This window comes from Coccinella septempunctata, chromosome 2 (genome assembly GCF_907165205.1).
Source record: "Coccinella septempunctata chromosome 2, icCocSept1.1, whole genome shotgun sequence".
Taxonomy (NCBI): Eukaryota; Metazoa; Arthropoda; class Insecta; order Coleoptera; family Coccinellidae; genus Coccinella; species Coccinella septempunctata.
The window spans coordinates 3,220,724-3,245,453 of NC_058190.1; the positions used below are offsets into that span (position 1 = coordinate 3,220,724).

The 24,730-nt window shown below is 35.2% G+C and overlaps 2 protein-coding genes across 5 annotated transcripts in view; both read right to left on the minus strand.

The window, feature by feature from the left end:
- Positions 1-24,730, minus strand: part of LOC123307452 (multiple C2 and transmembrane domain-containing protein-like) — a 123,342-nt gene that overhangs the window by 37,131 nt on the left and 61,481 nt on the right. For 3 of the 4 annotated variants that reach the window (XM_044889775.1, XM_044889774.1, XM_044889776.1), the window contains exon 3: positions 18,761-18,911. In XM_044889775.1, the coding sequence (XP_044745710.1) occupies positions 18,761-18,911 (151 nt within the window). Of the gene's footprint in view, positions 1-18,116; positions 18,426-18,760; positions 18,912-24,730 lie in introns of those variants that run through there. The other variant, XM_044889777.1, reaches the window with a different exon arrangement.
- LOC123307453 (DNA-directed RNA polymerase II subunit RPB1-like) lies at positions 1,888-2,649 on the minus strand. The gene has a single exon (XM_044889778.1). It carries the CDS (start codon positions 2,553-2,555, stop codon positions 1,986-1,988), a length of 570 nt encoding a protein of 189 aa, XP_044745713.1. The 5' UTR covers positions 2,556-2,649; the 3' UTR covers positions 1,888-1,985.

The following is a 24,730-nucleotide window of genomic DNA, read 5'->3' on the forward strand; positions in this document are numbered from 1 at the left end:
AATTTTTACGTAGAATGGGCAACATAGGCAACATAGCGTTGATTGAAAAAACCCAAAAATGTTTTGACAAGCGTCATAACCCCACATTTTCGTAGTATACAGAGTGAAATGTGTCAAATTTCCATGGCCAACCGACTGCTAAAATAAAAGTGTTTAAAACTCTTTTAGCTAGAACAAGTGAGCATGATCATTTCTCCACTACTCTGATGTATTCTTGATGATGAAAATAAAATGAAACATAGTGTACCCTTTGATAGGTATATTAAATAATACAGGTTATTTAGAGGTACTTAGGTGTCGTCTATCTACTCTGTTCGTATGCGCATTTCCCAATAAATCACCCTGGATAGATCAGAAAAGGGATAGATGACGGAACTAACCCTTAGGGCCCTCCTGCTTTCACATTGAATCCCACTGACGCGTACGATGCATTGGGATATATCCAGAGCAAATGAACCCGATTCTCTATAGTGCTTGTTCTTGTCAACACAATATGATATACAACACATAGCTGAAGTGGTCACTTGTCGATCATTCAAACATTCCTGAATTTATGGCTGCTTCTAGGACGTTTGACAAAACGGATTTTATAGTCAATGGTCGTTATTTGTTGGAAAACAAATTTTCCTATCAGATAGGGGCTACACTCGTACGATTCGCTGCGATGAGCTATTAAACGTTCATGGAAAACTAATCCCAATTTTGGGCTGGGAATTTTGTGTGTTGGAGTTTTCGACAATCAAATTTCTCTCTATAAGATTTTCAGACCACTGCAATTTCCGGTTATACCTGAATATGACAATTTTACAATCGATAGAAATGCATTTTTTTTATTTATCCCTTACTATACCTCTAATCGATTTTGTATTCATTATGAATGTTGTAGATGAAAATGAAGATATCGTGAAACGGTTTACATCAGTGGACTTTCTACAAAAATAGAGCCCAGGACTCCTTTCAACGTTTTTCATTATCTAGTCTAGAAGAACAAGAAACAGCCAAAATCAAGCAATTTGGAATACCCTTTATACTTTTCAACATATGTATCTTCAGATATCTTATTTATCTCACACACTCGAGTAATATAAAATGCAACACACCCCTCTCGTTTTTTCTTTCTTTTTTGTTTTCAGATTATTCTTCGTCAACCATCATAGTACAAAGAATGGGAGGAAGTTTTTGGATTTTGGCATATGAAGAAGATGTCCTTCAATTTCAATTATTTTCAGCTTATTCTTTACACAAATACATCATCATTACACTTATACGGGCAAACAGAGAGTTTTTTCTGAGGTTTTTATCTCTGTTTTTTTCATGTATCATACGAAGATATGTATGGTACCCCGTTGACATTTTTCCTCTGCTTACACTGAGATCTGGAACCTGGAACAGGTTTTTAGGATCTGTTTCTTGTTCCATTTCTTTACACCCGCTTCATTGTTATTTTCAGATTGTAAAAGTTTGTAACACTCTTTTTCAAAAGAATATATATATATATACTCGAGTATGTTCAAGGATCCTTTTTTTTAATTCTGTAGTATTGCCAAAGGTGTCCTAAATCATTCCTCCTGAGTACAGATCTAATTTTAGTTAGCGGTCCTCTACATAATCCAAGGTAAGGATGTCCTATTATATTAATCTGACATGGTCATGGACATGGAGTAAATACCTCTTGGGATCCCCAACTATTATAGTATCCTTTTCATTTTTACTCATTGTTGTGGTCAGAACTAGGAAAATAGTAGCATATGAAAACAATATATAGTTGTCAATCTAATAATTTATCAATTTGTCTTAATATTTTGAAATAATAAAACGATAAGTTCAGTATAAGTATTTTGATCTGAACACTCATTCTGATTTATTTCCACTATAATCTTCAAGTTTATAAATAAATGTTTGAATAAATTATGATAACTTATTATAATCAAAATTTCACTAGCTATTCACAATTTGAATTGATCTCAATTGAAATCTGACAAAAACTATGCACTTCTAGCTAGCCTAATGTATTCCCCAGAATTCAAGTTATAAGTAAATATCGGACTTCGTAAGGGCTCCACATCCTTATATCTCAACCGCGCAGAAAACTCCATATTCTTCTCATCGTTCTCTGTCTGATACACGACCTGCTGCAATAAGCCAAAGGGATGATAGATGTAGTATTGCCCTGTTTGCTTAATGGGCTTCCTATCATCTACCTGTTCCACCTCATTGTTAGTCGTTGTTTCTACCTCACTGGTTGTGGTAGGAACCTCAGTTGTGGTCACAGTTTCTTCTGTCGGTGGAGGACCATAGGAAGCTGGTGGAGGTGGTGGTCCATAAGAAGGTGCAGGTGGTCCATAAGAAGGAGCAGGTACTGGTGGTCCATATGATGGCGGTGGAGGCCCATAAGAAGTTTGCGGGGGTCCATATGATTGTTGAGGTGGCGAGTCTTCTCCCCAAGTGCCGGTGAAAGGTATTTCTACCGACTTTTGAATTTCGACGGTGGTTTTATATCTCGGTGGTTCGCATAATACGAATCCGAGCAAACCAAGAAGAACGACGGTTTTCATATTGACACTGTAATAGCGAACTGTTGGTAACTGATAATGATAACAGTCATCTTCTAACTTATATATACGTTGAACAAAATTGACAATTAGTCATCATTCATTGGTGGCCTCCCTGAAAATCATTGAAAAATAGCCAAATGCAATGAATAAGGACGTAAGATGTCTCTGCCGCATGTTAAGTAATACGTGCTACAGAAATGTACCTAGTATATGTATTGAATATTAATTAGGGTTAATTATGGGATTTGACTGTCGTTTCAACAACCCAATCGATGCATCTGAGCTATATTTGGTTCTTGTTCATTATTGCCTGCGGAACTGGAAATGAAATTAACTCTTTTGCCATTTTGATTATTCACATTATTCACGTATACAGGGTGTCGGTGTACCAAGTTCGAGGGCCTCCTATTAGACGTTTCTGGAGAACTGGACATAGTTGAAATCTGAAAATTGGGATTATGATATTGTTCGAAATTCTCTACTGAAATATTCTTGAAGCCTGAGCACTTTGAGTTATACAGGGAATGAAAATAAATTTTTTTTATGTCTTCGTTTCTGATATTATAGTGTATTCCATTCTTAACATATTTCCGTTCAAATCGTTGCATTTCTCCAAATAGATTTCAAGATATTGAGAGAAAAAACTGAAAAAAAGGGAGATATGAGTATTCAGTATAATGTCACTTTTTTGAAGTCGAAGAATGTGGAAATATTGTACATTTCCTGAATTTTGAAAAACTTGCCACAAGGTTTCAATTGTTGTGTCAAAAATTGGGATCAAGATTTCCCATAACTTCCGTTCTTCAAATCAGGACCCTAAGTTTTTATGATTGCGTTGTTTTCTACGTACGACATAAATTCAGAAAATCCTAAAAAACTCAGGAATTATTATTTCAAGAGCATTGACAACTCAATCATAAAAAAATAGGGTCCTGATTTAAAGAACGAAAGTTATGGGAAATCTTGTTTACACAACATTTGGAACACCTTGAGGCAAGTTTTTTGAAATTCAGGAAAAGTACAATATTTCCACATTCTTCGATTTCAAAATTATGAAAACGGTTTGTGCTTGAAATATTCAGAATATGAATAACTATATGCATCCCTTCGTTTTTCTTTTTTTTTCAATATTGAGGAAACCATTTGGAGTAATATCAGAAATGAAAAAAAAAATTTTACCTTATTTTCATTCTCTGTATAACTAAAAGTGCTCAGGCTTCGAGAATCTTTTAGCTCACTAGATGTTGTCGAACAATTTTCAGATTGCAAAGAGGTCAATTTCTTCAGAAACGTTTCGAACTTGGTACGCCCTGTACAGGGTGAGGCCAGAAAACTAGAACGGCCGATAATTCTTAGAAATTTTAGACTCGAAGAATCATTCGAACTTTGGTTGAAACGGGTCTACTTTTTACTATGACCTTATAGGTGGTCCGAAAGTGGTGCAACAAGATAACATTCTGCATCTTCTAATCAGGATATCCAATTTTTATATTATATTTTGAATAATTCAATAAGAATGATTTGATTATGTAAGGATGCAGTTACCATGGTAATCAAGTTAAACCTGTCACTTAGGCCCCGTTGTTCAATTCGGGTTAAAGTTAAGCCAGGATTAACTTTAATCTCGGTTTTAACCAGAATTGAACAACCGAGCCTTATTGTCATTTAGTGAACTCTAGCTATTCATATTGGCTAAACAATAGCTCCAAAACGTTTGTTTATCATTATAATAATATAATGATATTGTATAAACAAGAAAAATTTTGTTCCATAAATAGTCACAAACGAGGTACTATTGAAAGCAAAATAGAAATATAGAATTTTTGAAAACGGTAGTGTTATCCACAGATTTTGGTGCCATTATTCCATTAATGTTTAGTATTACAATTATTTACTAACGAAGTACTGCTGGAAGAAGAGAAAAAACAGAGTTTGCGAAAATGTGCATGGATGCTAACTTGGCATTATCCCATTATATATTAGGTTGCGAACAAACATTTTTGTGTTTACTAGCAATGGACTCTCCACCTGAATTTTAATTTTGAATGCTCTTTAAATTAACACCCAGCTTAAAACTGTGATTTTCTATTTTTATTCTCGAGGTACAAATGAAAACAATTTGTGTTACAAATAGTTACTAACGAGTTACTGAGGAATGCAAAAAATTATATTCATTTGCGAAAAGGTGGTTGCTAACTTCGTATTTTGGGGGTGCCATTATCCCATTATAGGTAAGGTTACAAAAGAAAATTTTTGCGTTACAAATAGTTTCAAACGAAGTGGTATTGGAACCAAAAAGAATTGGAGAATATTCGAAAATGTGGGTGCTAACATCGTATTAAAGGTTGCTTTAAAAAAAAAATTTTTTTGATGTTACCAAAAGATACTAATGCAAATACATTATCTTCATTTTTGAAAAAGTGGTTGATAACTTAACGGACACCCTTATGATAGTTTTTTTATACAGGGTGTATTTGAAGATGAGGCTTTTTTCAACAGAACCTAAAACTGATAGAAAAGAAGCGTTTCACCAAAAATCACCTATACAAAATTTTCAAAATGACAAAGTTGAAAAAAAATTAAAATGATTGCTGGAATAGATCCTAATACGACCTCAGACAGTTTTTTAGCTGAATTATGTGGGAGAAAACTTATCTCCTGATTCGACCATGTGGTTTCGTTTAGGATTTTGGCTCGTTCACTATTTACGTGGTAATGAAAATGGAAACTTAGCGAATTGTTGTCATAATTTTTTTGTAATTTAAACGATTTTAAGAGATTGCTCATTACGATACCAACTGACAGAAGAGACTTAGGACACAAGTGTAAAAAATAAAATAATACTTCTCTATTCATCTCTTTATTATTTCCTCAATAAATTTGTGTCTACAATATTAATGAACTATTCTAAATGAGCTATATATAAATAGAACAAAACAAAACACAAAATATTACAAAAAATAACTGAACAAGCACATAAGACAGTAAGTAAGCTCGTTCGATCATGAATTCCTCTATAGGGTAAAAGCCATTTTCTCTGAGCAGAGATTTGATCGTTCTCTTGAAAGCCACATAACTCAGTGAAACTATGTATATGGTCCGGAATTTTGTTGAACATTTTTAAAGAGTTACGAGTAACGAGTTACGAGTTTAACGGCTCCCTGTAGGTTGGATTTTCGTCCAACTGAAGTTTCCTCAAGTTCTCTAGTAGTTTCTTCGGTATCAGGCCTGTAGATGAAATTACAATAGGGATGGTCTTTATATCTTTCAGCTTCCACTGTCTCCTGCTTTGTTCCTCGAGATCTCTGTATTTTGAAGTTTTTTCAGTGTGCCTATCTAGAAGATTGTTATTATTTGGAATCGCCACGTCGATGAATAGTGCTCTGTCCTCATCCTTATTGAGCAATATGAGGTCTGGTCTACTGTGGGTTATTTTCCGGTCTGTGAGAACCGTGCGATCCCAGTAGAGCTTGTGATGTTCATTTTCCAATACATAATCCAGATGGTAATTGTAATAAGGAACCTTTTTCGAACATAGAAGTTGGTGTTTTAGTGCCAATTCTTGGTGAAGAATCTTGGCAACAGCATCATGTCTATTTTTGTACTCCGTGCCCGCGAACTTCTGACATCCCCCGGTGAGGTACTGGATAGTTTCATGTGTCGCACAGCCATAACGACAGCCATCGTCCGCAACTGAGGCGTACTTGGCGATATATTTTATGTAATTTCTGGTTGGAATCACCTGATCCTGGATGGCGAGCATGAAGCCCTCTGTCTCAAGAAACCACCTTCCGGAAGTGAACCAGTAGTTCGACGCAGATATGTCGACGTTATCATGGTTGACCTCGTTCTGGTGTCTTCCATAGAAAGGTTAGCCAATCAGTTTCTGCATTTCACTATATGCAGAGTGTTCGACGGTTTCCAAGTGATCCTATTGTAGCTTTAACGGTGTAGAACTATCAGCAACACAAACTACTCGATGGAGTTCTGACGAAGCAGCCTTGGTTAGGAAATATTTTCGAAGTCCTTCAATTTCCTGGGACATACGGTTGGACAAATCAACAATTCCTCTACCCCCAAGATGTCATGGCAACTCTGTCTGTTCTATTGAGCTTCTGGGGTGATGTTTATTGTGTTCAGTCAGCATCATCCTTATTTTTCTCTGTAAAGCTGCTAAATCGGTGATCGTCCAAGAGATGATACCGAATGAATAGCTCAGCGCCGAGCAAGCGTAGGTGTTAATCGCTTTCATCAGATTCTTGCTGTTAAGACCAGTTCTCATTATCCTCCTCAATCTTCGGGTGAACTCCTCCGTTAATTCTTTTTCCATCTGGCTCTGATTGATTTTTCTTGACTGTTTTATTCCTAGATGTGTGTCTCTTTCCTTTAATGCTTCAATTTCTGCACCATCCTTGAGTTTGAACGTACCATCTTCTATTTTCCCTCTCATTATGTTCAGCAGTCGACATTTTTGGAGTCCAAACTTCATTTTGATGTCTTCCGAGAATCCTTCCACCATTTTCAGCATCTGTTGCATTTGTTTTTTGGTAGATGCGAAAAGTTTCAAATCGCCCATGTAAAGGAGATGATTCAGTTTCATCATAGTTCTACTGCCGCTCTTGATGGAAAATCCGTAGTCGGTAGAATTCAATCTATGAGACAAGGGATTCAGGGCCATGCAGAACCACAGAGGGCTCAGCGAATCTCCGCGTGTTATTGGAATAGGTCCTGTTGTAATGGAGCAATCTGCTGCTTTCATTTGAAGACTAGTACGCCAGGTTAACATGGCGTTTTTCAGGAACTTAACAATATTGGTATCCACCTTGTAAATGTTCAAGATAGTCAAGAGCCATTCGTGAGGTATGGAATCGAATGCTTTCTTGTAGTCTATGCAGCGTAAAGATTCCTCCGCTTGGAGAACGCTTGATTGCAGATAACTGAATCAATTATTAGCTGTTCTTTGCACCCTCGGCTCTCTTTGGTGCATCCTTTCTATTGCATGGCGATGATGTTATTCCTTTCGCAATGGTTGTGAATTCGGTTTGAAATGCACGATGTGATTAATTTGTACATCGTTGGAAAACATGTGATTGGTCGGACTTCGGATGGGTCTTCTGTATTCCTTTGGTCTTTAGGTAACAGGTACGTTGTGCCATCTGTAAGGAATACTGGCATTCTTTCAGGATTTTCAATGACATCATTTATTGCGGTGGTCAATTTGTCATGCATGATCCAGAGTTTCTTGATGCAGAAATTCTGTAATCCATCAGGCCCTGGTGCTTTCCAGTTGTGTAGTCCTCTGATAGCTGATTTTACTTCTTCAATTGTGATCATGTCATGCTGCATCAGCTCATATTTTATAGCTTCAAATTTTTCATCTTCGATCCATCCGGTATCTCCATTTAACTGAGATTCCGTTGATAATTGTTCGGTCCAGAATTGTTCAATGGCTTCCTTTGGTAACTTTCCATTTTCTCCATCAGACGATGTGAGTGACCGGTAGAAAGTTTCTTCCGACTTATCGAAAGAATTATGTCCCATTTCCGGCTATAATTGCTTTTATATCTCCTCAGGCGTTCTGCAAATAGACTTAATTTTTGCTTCAGAGTGTAGAGGCAGTGGTGAGCTGTAGCATTCTCCGTCTCTTGTTCTGTGTGTGTCCTGTTTCTATCCATGATCTCTTTGGCAGCTTTCACAACCTTTCTTCCTCGATTCCCGTTCAAGTACTCCGTCAGTCGTCCGATGTCTCTTCTTAGCCTTTCTGTTTTTTGTTGAATACGTTTCTACCATGCTGGCGCGTGTAATTTGTGTATTTACTATTTATTATTATTATTTTGATAAGTTTTACTTTCAGTCAAAAAAAAAGCCTCACCTTTGAAAACACCCTGTATTAATAAAAATAAAATTTCTTCTTCGGTTAAAATACTAAATATTCCTTGAATACCGAAGAGAGTTCTTGACAAAGCGTTGAAATGGTTGGTAGAAGATCCCAAAATGATGGAAATATCCAAACGAATCAGTAGGCAATAATCCTCTTTGCGTTTTCATCATTTTCGATAGGACGATTCCACGTTTTAGATTATCGTCATCCAAATCCGTTTCAACTGAAAGGACGATATCCTATTAAGACCTAATAACGTTCACCCAACTCATCAACTTCTATGCCCCGGCGTGAAATCCATATTCCGACGAACTAATTATACTGGCATTTTCGCTTTGCGAGTTTGTCCCCGTTTCAGCGTGGAGGTTGGGGAGAAATTACGATATCTGGATAGATAGTCCAACTCGTTCCCTCCCCTCACATACATAGTTATTAGTACGTAGGTACCTCTCACTAAAACGAGATTCATTCATTTAGAGCTCATTCATTAGTGTGTGCTGCCTGTGCTGAATAGATTTGCTTCACAAAGCCGTTAATTATGGAGAACTCGTGGAAATATTTTCTAGATAAGGACGAATCGATATGTGGGACAAGCAGGATAATTGAAATGCAATTACTGTACTTGAGTGAATCACGGAAACGATTCGCTTTCAGCTTGAAAGCTTTCTTCAATCGTAATCGATAAGCCTCGCTTATGAGGTTGTGCCTCACCATAAAATTTAAAAAATGTCCCCTATTTATTACATATTTCAGCATTTACGAGGATATATTTGCTGAATAAGCAAAGCTTGGTGTTTATATTTCACAAAATTTGTAAGATAATGCCCGGTGAGATTCTTCTTATGCTATAGATACTATGCATTGTTTCATAGTGTAATAAATTATGGAATAATTGCTTGGGGTGGAGCTTATTCGAACTGTCTAAACCTCTTAAAGAATCAACAAAAAAGAATATTAAGGATTGTTAATAAGAATAAAGTTGCTCAGGGCATCCCTCTAGATGTTTGTTTTTACTGGAATCTCTGAAGTACCATTATGAGAACCTTAAGAGTGAGTTTTTACGGTCAAGAAGTATCACTAGGAACAAGAGTGTTCAATTGCCAATAAGATTCAGGACTGTAAGTTCTAAAAGTAGTATTGTTAGAGCAATAGGTGTTTTTAACTCTCTCCCAAATGAACTCAAGGTTTTAAATGATGGTTGTTTCAGGAAAAGTAGACTAAAAAGGTGGATTGCAGCTAAATAGTAATGAGTTTGTATGTTAATTTTTATTATATCATGAAAACATTGTATTTCACAGATTGCTATTTGATAAAATTAATTGTGTATTGATTTTAATTTGCTTATTTTTTATATTGTTGGTTATAAGATGTGCAAATACGGTTGACTCAATCGAGCTCACAATTGTGTATCTTCGATTTGAATAAATAAATAAATAAATGAATAAATATTGAAAAATTCTAAGCCTACTATAGGACCAAACAAAATTTCAATGTCAAAATATTTAATTACTCAACATATATTCTCTTAATTGGATACATTTATTACAGCGAACCTGCAAAGTCTCTAGACCTTTCAAAAAAATGTTTTCTCGCTCTGCAAACCAGACCTCCACAGCTTTTATTAGCTCCTCGTTAGAAGAAAATTTACGACCTTTCAAACTTTTTTTCAGTTGAGGAAAGAGAAATAGTCGGATGGAAGTGAATCTGGTGAATAAGGGGGATGTTCTAGTAATTCAAACCCTAAATCACGAAGTTTTTGCATGGCAACATGAGATTTGTGTGCAGAGGCGTTGTCCTGCAAAAACAAAACACCTTTGGATGGCCTTCCGCGTAATTTTTTCCGTAGAGTGGTCAGTTATGTCGAATAGTAATCTCCAGTTATTCTTCTACCTGTATACAAAAAATCAATCATGAGTACTTCATGGCAATCGCAAAAAACTGAAGCAAGAATTTTTGGAGCAGATTTTTGAACACGAAACTTCTTAGGTCTTGGAGAACCAGAGTGTCGCCATTCCATCGATTGTTTCTGGATCGTAGAAATGTACCCAAGTCTCATCCATAGTAACAATTCGGTCTACATCGTTTTCAAATCGAGCACAGATCGAACGCGATGCTTCTACCCTTGCACGCTTTTGGTTATTAACATTCAAACCTTTGGGGATCCATTTTGCAGTAATTTTTCTCATGTCCAAATTGACGTGAACTATATGATGAACGTGTTCGTATGAAATATTCTGTGCTCCAGACTTCCGCTTTTGCCCAATTCGACGGTATGATAAAATCATGTTATGAACTGCACCGATATTTTCGGGGACTGGCACAGAAAATGAAAAATATACCTCTTTTGAAGCTTGCAGTCAAATTTTTCACGGTAGCATACGAAGGACATTGATCACCAAGGGTATTGAGCATATCTTCGTAAATCTGCTCACCTCTTAACCCTTTTAAATACAGGTACTTGATTATGGCTCAGTACTCCAATTTTTCGATGTGATACTATAAAGCAACTGGCCACATTCAATAAAGTGACTCTACTATGGGTACCAGGGCATTCTGGTTTTGAACGAAATGAGAAAGCCGATAAACTTGCAAAACGAGCATCAAGGTTAATACCTGCTGGACCTGAGCCTTTCTGTGGGAAAAACCCTCTGAAGAAATACTTTTGGACCTACTTAGTCGAAGAAATTTGTGATGATTTCACCGACTTACACCAGAAAACTGCTAAAGCTGTCTCGAGCTTAGTTTCGGGTGATGGTGGTACTGTTGATGGGGCACTGTTGGTTCAAATATCATTTGTACCGTATGGAATAGTCAGCAGATGATATTTGCAGGCTCTGTGACCAAGCCTGTGGCATAACCAAGCCACAACGACTCCGATTCAAATATAAAAATTATAATAGGTAGATTCGGGTGACTTGGAACGATTTTGAAATTCAACTTGTCTTATTTAAAAAATGGTGACCTATTTTCATGTGATAAAGAGGTTCAAATATCCTAAATGACTCAGACTATTGATTAGGATTTATACCATGCTTCAGAATTCGGATATAAATTTGAAGAAAATAAAATATACTTGTCCCAAGTCACCCACCGAGTTGGGAGGCTTGGGACACAAGTTAAAATCCACTGATTTCTCAACTCTCAAATGAAATAGGACGGTGGATAGTTTTGAAAAATCAGAATTTGTGATTATGTTTTTATTTCAATGTTAAATTGTTGTAAAATTGTTTTCTATGGATTTATTATGTGAGTGAGTACTATAGGTCCTTTCGTTTGCATAAAAAGTGTAGCACTAGTTTTCTGAAAATGTTGATTGCTTATTTAAACAGGGTGAAAAAAACATGTATTTATAGTCCAATTTCTTAACAACCTGTGAAACAGTTCGGGAAATTTATAGATTTTTTGCTAAGTTTATTACAAACACCATCTTTTTCGCCATATTTCAGTTACACTTTACCTTGATATCCTTATTTCTTTTGTTGAAATCCGTATTCAAATAAAAGCCTGCAATGATTTTAGGGAAAAACTCTTAATGTTTAAATTTTCAACTGTAACTTGGAACAAAACATTATTGGCATTTTTCAATATTTCATATTTCACTATTGAACATTAAAAAACCGTGATTACAAAAGTGATTGAAAAGTTGACGAGTCATTTTCACGATTTACTATTATCCTTGACCATGATGCACTTCCACAGCAATCTGCCAGGTTAATAGAGGACAGATAATGTCAAGGTATTCCGCATTTGTCTTTGCCTTCACGTCTGTTTACCACAACCAAACTCTTTTGAACACCCATCATGGTTAAAATGTACTCAACAAATTAGTGGAAAGAATTCCAAGACGTTGACTTGAACGATTCTCGACATTGCGCCTATCGTAAAAAGCTACTATGATTACGTAGGTACGTCGTAATTATTTATGAACATTACTGATGGGTTCACCAAATTTTTTTCGAACTTTTTGCGTTTCACTTCTATGATAAAAAATCTCGTAGGATACTCTGTACAGATTTCTCACAGTATCTATTTGCACTCGTTAGATTTGAATATTTTGGATAATAGTCCATTGGTATAGTACTTGAAAATCTAATATATAAAATTCTCGTGTCATAGTTTTCGTTACCATACTCCTCCGAAACGGCTTGACCGATTTTGATGAAATTTTTTGTGCTTATCCGGTATCTATGAGAATCGGCCAACATCTATTTTTCATCCCCCTAAATGTTAGGGGTAGTCCACCCCTAAATTTTTTTTTGTATTTTTTAGACAAAATTTTCAATTTCTATTTTTTTATGATACAACATACAAAAATACAGACAATCCTCAATTTTCACCCTTCTACGATCAACCCTTATTTTTTAATAGCCATTTTAGTAATTTAATCATTAGGAAATTATTTATATGGCAAAACAACGTTTGCCGGGTCAGCTATCTATGAGAATCGGCCAACATCTATTTTTCATCCCCCTAAATGTTAGGGGTAGTCCACCCCTAAATTTTTTTTTGTATTTTTTAGACAAAATTTTTAATTTCTATTTTTTTATGATACAACATACAAAAATACATACAATCCTCAATTTTCACCCTTCTACGATTAACCCTTATTTTTTAATAGCTATTTTAGTAATTTAATCATTAGGAAATTATTTATATGGCAAAACAACGTTTGCCGGGTCAGCTATCTATGAGAATCGGCCAACATCTATTTTTCATCCCCCTAAATGTTAGGGGTAGTCCACCCCTAATTTTTTTTTTTATTTTTTAGACAAAATTTTTAATTTCTATTTTTTTATGATACAACATGGAAATTATTTATATGGCAAAACAACGTTTGCCGGGTCAGCTAGTACTGACATAAACGTAGTCTCTTTTCAGAACTTTTCGAAATTCAAGTGCAGTGATGTCATCCACCTAGATAGTGAACTCGATTTCGAATACCCTGCTTGTCTTCCTGAAGTAACAATTTATTTTGCCAATATATACAAATCTCTCAAAGTTTTTAAACTTTGACAAAGAACAATTAGTTTTTAAACTAATTGTTGTTTGGCAAATAACGTTCCAAGGGTTGTGAATTTGCTGAATGAGCATTTGGCTCTGTCATCCAGAACCCTCGTGAGATTCAACACATCGAAAACGCAGTCGCATGTGTTGTTTGTCCAACAAAACTCACGCAAACCTACTGACAATAATAATGAATGAGCAAACACCGGAGTATGAGGACTGCCTGCTACCTGTTGGAGTCGAGAGCTCACGGGACATTCTCTGCACAACCACCTGGTGAACCCAGCAATTGCTGTTGGAAAAAAATGGCATTTTCATCCAGGGCTAGCAAATACACTACTCGAAAATTGAATTGGATGATATGCACACAATGTGATGTATACTAACTGACAAAAAACTGCAGCATCCAGAAGGAGCTGTTTAAATTTCAATTTTTTTTTCGTAAAACATAGATAGTATAACAAGGAGTAAATGATTGAAATTTTGAGAAAAGAAATGAAGGGTTCAAAATTTTTTTTATTAAATTTGTTAATAATGTGTTTGTCCAACGCGATTATCTATACACCCCTCAACACGTCTTGGCACTGATACAAGAAGATGATATATTTCTTCTGAGGTATACTATCCCAAGCTACCTGTACTTCATGTCTCAAAGCCAACAAAGTCCGTGGGGGCTGGCAACATGAGGTCGAGCATTATCTTGCTGAAATATTGGATTCTCGAGCCGGTTGAGGTAAGGGAGATAATAATAATATTTCTTGCAGCTAACGAAGAGCTGTCATGTTACCCCGAATAAAGACTAAAGGTGACATACTTGCATGTGCAATAGCACCCCATGCCATAACGCCTACTGTCCGGTGTGCATGACGCTCAACATCAAAATGAGGTTCACGTCTTTCTCCTCGACGTCATCTTACTCTTCTTCGGCCATCATGTGCACCCATGGAGACTCGAGATTCATCAGAAAAGACGACCTGATGCCATTCCACATTCCAATGTTGTCGTTCTCTGCACCACTGTAATCGTTGCCGTCGATGCTCAACCGTAAGAGGTAACAGAAGGTGGGGTCGATAATGCTGCAGTCCAAAAGACCTTATACTGCGATAAACCGTTCGGATAGTTACAGGTTGGCCTTGTTCTCCTAACCACTCATCAGCCAAAGTTCGAGTTGTCGCAAATCGGTCTCTAATGGCCATAAGTCTTAGACGCCGATCTTGAACTTCATTTGTGCCCCTTCGACGTCCGGTGCCTACTCTTCTTCGATTTTGGGCATTATAAACCACGCTTGACAACATCTCATAACAGTAGTTGCATTATTTCTGTTCGTACGGTTAGCGATTTCTCGAAATGACAATCCCGCCTCCCGTAGACTCGACCTCTCTCAGATTCACTTATCCACATACACATTGGCTTTGCCGAACGGCCTAATGTGGATGCAGCTTGATGTTTTGCTGTTGTTGGAGTTTAGTAAACGAAATTTTTTTGACCTCCTCGGTTTTATCTTCTGGATCATAAAATATTTTATTGCTGCGTTATATTGGCATATATTTTGCTACACCTAACTTTGTATCAAGATTGTGGTAGCATTCGAAATGAGATATTGTCTCACGTTTATGTGGTTTCAGTAAATATTTTGTGTTTATGTGGCTACTATTACGACAAGGAATGGTAATTGATTGTTAGCTTTTCGATTGTCGTGGGTTTTATTGATTTTTCTAGGTTGTGTAGATGTTACAGAAAACGTTTCTGATGCCAGATCACAAAAACCACAATGTTATCTATATACAGTGAGACCCATTCAAAACCTTAGTTCTTATCCAAGCTATCAACATGATTTTTCTTCAAATAATGGGCCAGACAATGAGCATGTCCTAAAAATATTTTCATATATAGGTATATAAGGTGTATACGAAAAATAATTAAAATACTCTATTAAACCAAAAATCATAGAGTATATGGAAAACGAAATCACTAAAGTGATGTGGGCGCCATCTGTGTTTCGAATATGTTACTAAGACATTTGTAAGATTTGAGATGACCATTTTGATCAAATTGAATGTTTTGCTAGCTCCTTCTAGTTGATGATTATTAAATTTTTTTGTCTGATTTTTTATTGAAACCATCAAAATGGAAATGTAAGTATTGAAACTGGTAACATGTGACTCGGTCATTCATTGATTCTTATGTTCAGTGCTCCTAAGTGAATAAAATTTTCAGGGCGTAAAAACAATGACTTGAGCAAACTTTACTGACTTCACCGTGTGCATCAGTGAACATTTCACTGTAAGTCTGTTCATCCACGTAAATTGTTATATATGTTACGGGCAATGTAATTATTTAGGTCAGTATTCAAAATGCTTGGTTATTATGAATAATGACCATTAAAATCGGGCAATTTGATAAATTTGAATTACTTTACAATAATTTCTCACATTGCCCGGTCATTATAAATACCGCTAGTATTTCTTTGGGCACTTTGATTAATTGACAACAAAGGGACAACCTATGTGAAAAGAATGGCGAAGACATTCCACAGATAGAGATTTAACTAAGAGAATGTGCAAGATGTCCAAGACAGGCTATAGTCGATGTGGCTGTAAAGGTAGCTGTAAATCCGACGAGCGCAAGTGTCGTAAAGAAAAAAAGCTATGTAACTCGAAATGTCACCATAGTGGAAGCTGATCTAATGAATAGAGCCTGTATTGGCCTGTATTGCTACGTATTGACATTTTGTGTGAATATAAATTTGAAAGTACGTACATATCTAATACTTTAGTTTTATTTGGACTTACGTTTTGTTTGTACTTATTTCATCCCACCGGTTTGTTTGTCAGCATGTGAAATTTTATTTGTTATGTTTTATTTGTTACTTTGCCAGTCAGGTATGCAAAAGTTTGTTATTTTTTATCAGAAATATGAACAATATATAATTTTCAAGTTGCCCACCTGATTTAAGGCATTATACATAATAACCGGGCAATGTAATATTTGCAACATAATTTATCATTTTGTCATATCCTTTTGGGCACTTTTTAAATTGCCCGGGCATTATAAACAATGCCCAATTATTTACATTGCCCGTAACATATACAGAAATCATCTCTTGCATAAGGGGCCTATTTAGGGGAATTTATGACTTTTATACGTTCATTTAAAGATTCTCAATTGCTACTCCATTACATTCAGGAATGATTTCGATTTGGCAATCGAGTTATTGTCAAATTGTTGTTTCGGCAGTCTAAGTTTTATGAAACCTGCGGTGAGTTGCTCTTGCATTAATCAATTTGTACCTATATCATGTCATAAGAAGACCATATCATAAAGGAATCATTAAAAAGCATAAATGAACCATACTGACAGGCTAACAGTTATATTCTGTATCTAATATGTAAAGAATTGAAATGATGGTATATTGTATATTGGTTCATATTAATTTCTGATATAAATCGTACAAATTCAATGTTTTGTGTACCATTCAAAGCTCTACTGTCTATAATTTAATATTTTTGTAAATTTATTAAGAATTGAAAATGACAATATAGCACATCCAACAGCGTTTTTAATCGATATGAATTGACTCAAAACAATAAAAACGAATATTCTGATCATAAAACAAAACGTATGTAATTTTGTTTTGTCGCTCAGGATACATCGGAGCACTGAAAATTAGAATCAATGAATGACCGATTCACATGTAACGACTTTTAATACTTACGCTTCCATTTTCCTTAGTTGAGTGAAAAACTTAATCACGTAAAATAAATTATATTATTTGATCCACCCTTCTTCACCATTCAATAATTTTCGAACAATATTTTGATGTTTTCACCAAGAAATAAGACAAAAAAATTCAAAAATCAGCAACTACAACGAGCCAGATAAACAAACAGCGGAATGAGAATCAAAACATTCAAAACCTCTTCGATCAAAATTGACGTCTGAAATCTTAAAAAATTTCATATATTTCTGCAAATGGCACTCAAATTAATATTTTAACCAGTCCTAGCGTCTTAAAAACACGCGTGACACACAGATGTCGCTCAAATCGCTTTAGTCGCGTCGTTTCCCATCTTTATACTCTATAATCTTTGCTATAGATATGAGGGTGTTTCGTATATTTCTACTCTATAATCCTTCTTTTGACATTTTATGAATTGAATCTAATCAATTGTTTTTTAGAATCGTAAAGAATTCTTCAACAATTCATGACATGTCAGAATTATTTATCGAAACTGTTTATTTATAAAAGGTAGCCCCCTATTTTGACGCAGAATCGACTGAAACAATAAAAAATATAGATTGTAATGTGAAAATTTATCGATGAATTCCATTTGTACAAATTGATAATTTTCTCATAAACTACTTGTTAATTTTAGGTCCCAACAGCATGAGATATTATATCTTATACTACATTATCGCAAAATTATAAATTATATTTCTCTCTAAGAGAAATGTTCAAAAAAGTATGACCTCCCGTTTACACCATTTCTTTCATAAGAATACCCATATCTCAGCCTGTATAATATTTCATTCTGTTATCGAGAATTTATGTATTCATATATTAATATTAAACGGTGCTACAAATCCACACGATAAATAATATCGTTTTGACAGTGGCATAGAGTGAATTTACTCCGATACAAAATGAAAATTCTCCTAAATTAATAATTACCTACCTCTTGCGAGCATCATGTTTACAAGTAATTCATTCATTCCGACACTAAACTATTCTTCACAAATGTGGCCGGCTCACTGATATTCATGAATTTTATGGTTGTCGGTTTTATTTTATCACTCTACACGAAAATTGCATTACCATAGGGGCTATGATGGTAATAGGTTTTTTTCTAATTTACGACATCGACTTCCGACGGACAAATAGGGATTTTTTGTTAACGTAAAACGGAATTTTACTCATAGATGTTTCGATAATCCTGCCGAATGAACAGATTAACGAGAAAAATCCAATGTTGTTCGTTATTCAGAATACTATTAGATAATTCGTGGGATCAGATTAGGTTGGAAATAAGTCACTATTTAATTTCTTCAAGCGGCGTTTTGCAGCTGTTTTGTTGCTTCGAGCTCTGTAATAAAACACAAACAAACAAATGAAAACATACGTTGTCATACAAAATCGGATTTTTATATTCTTCTATTGATTGTTTCGAGAAAATGAGTCGAGAATATTATGATAAATGGTACTCAAATCCAAATAGTCTTAAATTTAATTATATCTGTCAAATGAATCTGTATAATTTCCCCACATTAATTCTTTAAAAGGCAGCAATTTTTCGTCATAGGTAATAAAAAAAAAGCGTACCTGTTCTTGTGCTGAAAATATGTCTCGCTGGACTTTGTGTACTAGGTGTGCTATGATCACTGCTGAGATCAGCTGCATAATCTGTTGAATCTTGGCGGCCAGGTGATTTTTTTCGAAATTTCCGTTCTCTCTTCCCATGACTCCATCGATGCTGAAATGAATTTTCAATTTGAATTTCGAGTAAATTCGAGAATTATGAAAAGCTTTCAACTATCTGTTGTGCCTAGTGCTTAGTAGTTATGGGAAGTACTCCGATCACTTCAGGAATTACTGGGGACTAATGCCCGTTTTCACCAACAATCCCTAAATTTTAAGGAATACCTAAGTCCATTTAAGTGACTCTTAGCTTCAATTTCGTTTTCACCAACGTTTAGGGAACTCTTATGTGTTAGGGGACACCCTAAATTAAAAATGCCCGAAAGTCGATCCCCTATTGAATCCCTGATAAAGTGACAGCGGATTTTGACATGTCTACGATACGCAAAAAGATTTTTTTTCTACAAACGTCAAAAAATGACAAGGTTCGCGTATTGACAACAATATGCGAAGTTACCCTTTTTTTCATTTTCCTTCGTTACCATGACACCGTGCGCGAAGGAGTGTGCGAAATACTTACTTCGCACACTGCATGTAAACTATATGGGATTTTTATATCTTAACCTTTATGTTCCCCAATCAAGCAAAAATCCAAGAAATCGTTCATTTATTATTAATGTATAACAATAATTAAGGCTTTCAAATTGTGAGAAAATTTAACACTACCTAATTTTATTTATTATTCACAATGTTAAAATTAATGGTGCAGCCAGTGCACGAACCAATAATTAGGTATTCCTAAACCAGATAACTCAGATTCAGCTCGTGATATCGTAGATTTGGGAGTTGGATAAGACTATCCATTTTTGATTTGCAAGCAACTGCCGTAGAGGTGACAGCACTTGATCCTGAAATTTCAATACTCTTTTTCATATTAAGCTAAGCATGTTACTTATTTTAGAATAATATTTTTGACGTTTGTAGAAAAAATTTTGTTTGCATCTCATGCGCGAAATACTTTGGTGATCTCGACTATTTTTTTAACTCGGCTGCGCCTCTTTAAAAAAAATCAGTTCTCGATCACCAAAGTAGCATTTCGCGCGCTAGATACAAAAATAACTATTTTGAGAAAGGGATAAATGTTAGTCGTGAATTTGTGGAAATGATCGCACTTCGAAATTCCAATCATCAAATTTTGAGGGGTTGGTTTGAGATTTGTATATTCATTTGGAGACACGGTTGTTTGGGAAGTGATTGAACTAAAAACCCCTTCACAGTGATAACTTCTAAACACAAATGTCTAGCAAATGAACAATATTTGAGAGCTTTCAAGAGTAGAAATTGCTCGAATAGCCATAAAGCAGAGCTTATTTTTAGGAATGTATAGAAGCAGTTGTGTTGAAATTGCGTGAAATTTTTTTAAGATATACAATGGAAGTTTATGAAATAATGCAGTCATGTTGGAATTTGGCGATTCTTTATATCTCGAGCAGGATGTTCGGTGACACCATATAGAATGATTTGTATGACCATCAACGCCAAGGGAATATTGGATTTATGTTTCTGTCTTTATGAGTATTAATGATAAAAAACTAGTATGGAACTATTTTATTTAGATGAATATTTCTTTCTATAGAAAGTAAGTTGAAGCTGAAAGTAAGGTCGCATGTATTTTCTCTTTTCATGATTACTCAGATTTAAAAGCCGGATACTTGCGTAATTTTTCTCAAAAATATTAATATTTTTAACGTCAAACTACAACGACAGGTCGCTGTCACGAGCACAGATCCTTATGTGTTCGAAATACTGTTGAAATCTGATACGAAATACATTTCTTTTTAATTTATTACAGGCAGGCCCGGATCTAGGGGGGGGGCAAGCGGGGCGCTTGCCCCGGGCGTCAGCTTAAGGGGGCGCCAAAATCAACCAGAGGTTGAAATTTTTTGTTTAGTTTCTCGGAAAAAATTAATTTCATAGAGCTAAAATCGAAAATGTAGAATGGAAACATGATAAACCATCACTATGCCAAAAATCTTCAAAATCAATGAGGGATCAATTAACTGTATATGTATTATTCAGTCATCTATGAATGACCGCCACAGTTGGGTGAAGAAGGTTAAAAGATGGGATATGTCTTCAATGTGTCGCAAGCATAGAGCCAGTAATCTCTTTGCCTGGGGAATTACCCACTCATCCCCATTTCATCTGGAACTAAGGGCCAAAATTTCCGATTTTTTATGGACCATAACTTAAAAACTAATCCTTTCAGCAAAATTCTATTCGCATATTCATAATCTACGCCCTCGATTCAGTAAAAATCTACAATAATATTGGTGGAAATCGTAGAGATCTAGAATTTTTCAAATTTTCCATACTGTATGGATTTTTTGAAAAATATTTTTGGTCTCCGATCAAAACCAAATTCGTTCCGTACACTAATACGATGGCGTAGAACACGAATATGCAAACAGATATTTTTGAAAAATTAAGTTTTCAAGTTATGGTCGATGGAAAATCGGAAATTTTGGACCTTCGCGGAAAAAATTATAAAATCTAAACTGTTAGCGGCAGATGAATGAAGTGTGGTTTTTTCTATTCGCAAAGAACCAATCTATCACAAAAAAATCAGCATATGACTAGTGTTTTTTTTCTGGCTGCTACACCTCCTCAAAGTTGACCAATTTCTTCGAAATTTTGCACTTAAAGTGATATATTTCTCAAAATACTGATCCTACAAAAAATCAAATTGCATATTCGTGATCTACGACCTCGAATTAATAAGTAAAATGACCCGGGTGGATATATGTCGGTGAAAAAATTAATTTTCGTTCGGAATAATTTCGTTCGTAATGCGCGGGTAAAAGCGATAGGTGAGCGAGGGTTGCAAACGACATTCTTGTTAAAACAAACTTTTTATTTTACGAACGATTTCAACCCGAGTCATTTTTTCTACTAATTCGTGGTCCAAGATTATGAATAAGCAATTAGATTTTTCCTAAGATGAGTACTTTGGGAAAAAAAATAACTTTTAATGGGAGTTATTTTTTTCCTAAAGTACCCATTTTAGGAAAAATCCAATTGCATATTCGTAATCAACGACCTCGAATTAGTGAATAAAATATCTCGGGTTGAAATCGCGATGACGAATATGCAATTATATGTTTCCTAAGAACTAAGAACCTAAGAGGGGGGGGGGCGCCATCATGAATTTTTGCCCCGGTCAGAAAAAATCGTAGATCCGGGACTGATTACAGGAAAACAATGAATATAGGGCACAGGACATTGGAATATTTCAGGAGAATATAAACGGAAATCTGTTTGCAAGACATATAAAAAATCGTGCGATTCGGTGAACCATTACGTCTGTACTCTCGTAGCCAAATTTCGTACCTACGAGCTCCTATCCATTCCCTACATAAATATTCCTAAACAAAGTGTACCTTTGTACGGTGAAAACGAATTTATATTAAGGGTAGAGTTAGGTACTCCCTAAAGCTAAGGAATACGGGTGAAAACGGGCATAAGCCTTTCGCAAAAGTGCTCGAATTACCCATCGCTAAGCACCAGTTTTGAAAAGTGCTTGAGAGCACAATGCTCGGAAGCACAAGAAGAATTCGAGATTTTTCACAAGCACTAAGCACAATGCTTTGGCAAAGGCTTCTCTGACGATATAATATGTGAATGATACTCAATCCAGTTCTTGTATTTGTTTTCGAATTTCTCAGTCTTTCGGTAAGGATACCAAAAATATTTCATGTTTCCATCATTAGTTTCGACAGATCCACTCAAGATCAATTGTTTCTTGTAAAAAAACAACACAAAAGTTGTTTTGATACCAATCTAAAAAAATTCTGAAATGGTTGACATGCATTGCATATAGGTATACTTCATTCACTTTTATTTTAGCAGTCGGTTGGCCATGGAAATTTGACACATTTCACTCTGTATAGTACGAAAATGTGGGGTTATGGAGCTTGTCAAAACATTTTTGGGTTTTAAATCAACGCTATGTTGCCCGCTCTACGTAAAAGTTTCTGTTATTACGTATTTTATCACAATGTCGAATCTTTTCGGAAAAAATGTGACGAACATAATTGAAGTTTATACAAACTGATTGAAGGCATACCAAATCCAGTTATTTGCATGGAAAATACAAGAGATCAGTATAATATCCTAATATGCACTAGCTTGAGGAGAGTTAATGTTCGTTGTCTTCTTTGGCTTACATCATCTATAGATTTCAAAAATAATAACTCGAAGATGAAATGCATATGATGCAGTGGTTGGGAATGGGTATCTCCCGAAGCAATTAACAGATAATTACAAGAATGTTAAATTCTTCAACAAAAATCATTTTGCATCAATGGAAGTAAAAGGAATTGAAGGAAGTTTCAAGTTAAGATGAACTTCACCTTTGAACAAAAATTTCACATGAATAAACAAGTAACAGGGCAACTTGCGCGTATTTATGGCTATTCATCTTAATACATTGATGTAATAATAATAATTATAGGTATTTATTAGTACCTTAAGATATTTACATTGTATAGGACAAGTCAAATGAAAAATAGAAAAATCCATTTTAGGGAACTTATTCTCCGATGACATTTATCGAAAGTAAACTTTTCGCATTTTTTCACTCAAACATAAAATTCTCAAATGCCACCACTTTTTTGGGTCTCCCAATGGAAGGAAATTCTTTGTCATCCTCTTCATTCACAATCTTTCTGATTGTGGAAATATCCAGCTGAAATATATGTCGTTTAGATTCAGATGAAACATTATATAAATTCTCTTACATCGAATATGTTCGCTACGTTTGACGTATTGTGGATTTTAGAATATCAGGGTATGACTATTTGAATGAGCGGACCTGAATTCTAAATAGCACTTCCTGAAACCCTGTCTCTTTTTTCAATCACTTTCGGCATTTTCGTAATAAAAATTGATATTAGTTGTGGCAACGGCGTCATGACATTAACGACATTTCATGAGTGCCAACCTAACTTCGTTCTAGTTACAAAAACTTGAGAAAATTATTTCATGGCCAACCGACTGCTAAAATAAATTTGAATGAAGTATACCTATACTTGATTCACTTGCTTATTTTAGCACTGGCCATGAAATAATTTTCTCAAGTTTTTGTAACTGAAACGGAGTAAGGTTGGCACTCATGGAATGTCGCTAATGTCAACAGTACTTTTCCACAATTGATATCAGTTAATATTACAAAAATTCCGAAAGTAATTGAAAAAAGGGAAGACAGGGTTTCAGTAAGTGCTATTAAGAATTCAGGTCCACTCATTCAAATAGTTATTTCCTGATATTCTAAAATCCACAATACGTCAGACGGTAGCGAACATATTCAATATAAGAGAATTTATATAATGTTTCATCTGAATCTAAACGACTTATATTTCAGCTGAATATTTTCACAATCAGAAAGATTGTTTATGAGGAGGAGGACAAAGAATTTCCTTCTATTGGGAGGCCCAAAAAAGTGTTTACATTTAAGAATTTTATTCTAGGGTAAACGAATGCGAAAAGTTACTACAGGATTTTCGATTAATGTCATCGTAGAATAATTTCCAGAAAATTAATTTTTCCATTTTTCATTTGACTTCTCCTCTACGTTGGAGATGTCTTAAGGCACTTATAAATATATAATTATTATTATAATATTTTTTTATCAAAGCCATAAAAACGAGCCAGTTGTCTTGTTGATTGTTAATTCATGTGAAATTTTATTTTAAGGTGAAGTCCCTCTTGCCTTGAAGAATTTAACATTCTTGTAATTATCCGTTAATTATAATACTTCGAGAGATACCCATTCCCAACCACTGCATTATAATGTGCATTTCATATGATTTTTTTTTAAATCTTCAACTGATGTAACGTATTCAATTTTCAGCCAAAGAAGATAATCAACATCAA

Coding starts and splice junctions, on each gene's coding strand:
- LOC123307453 (XM_044889778.1), bottom strand. CDS start 2,555: ATGAAAACCGTCGTTCTTCTTGGTTTGCTCGGATTCGTATTATGCGAA.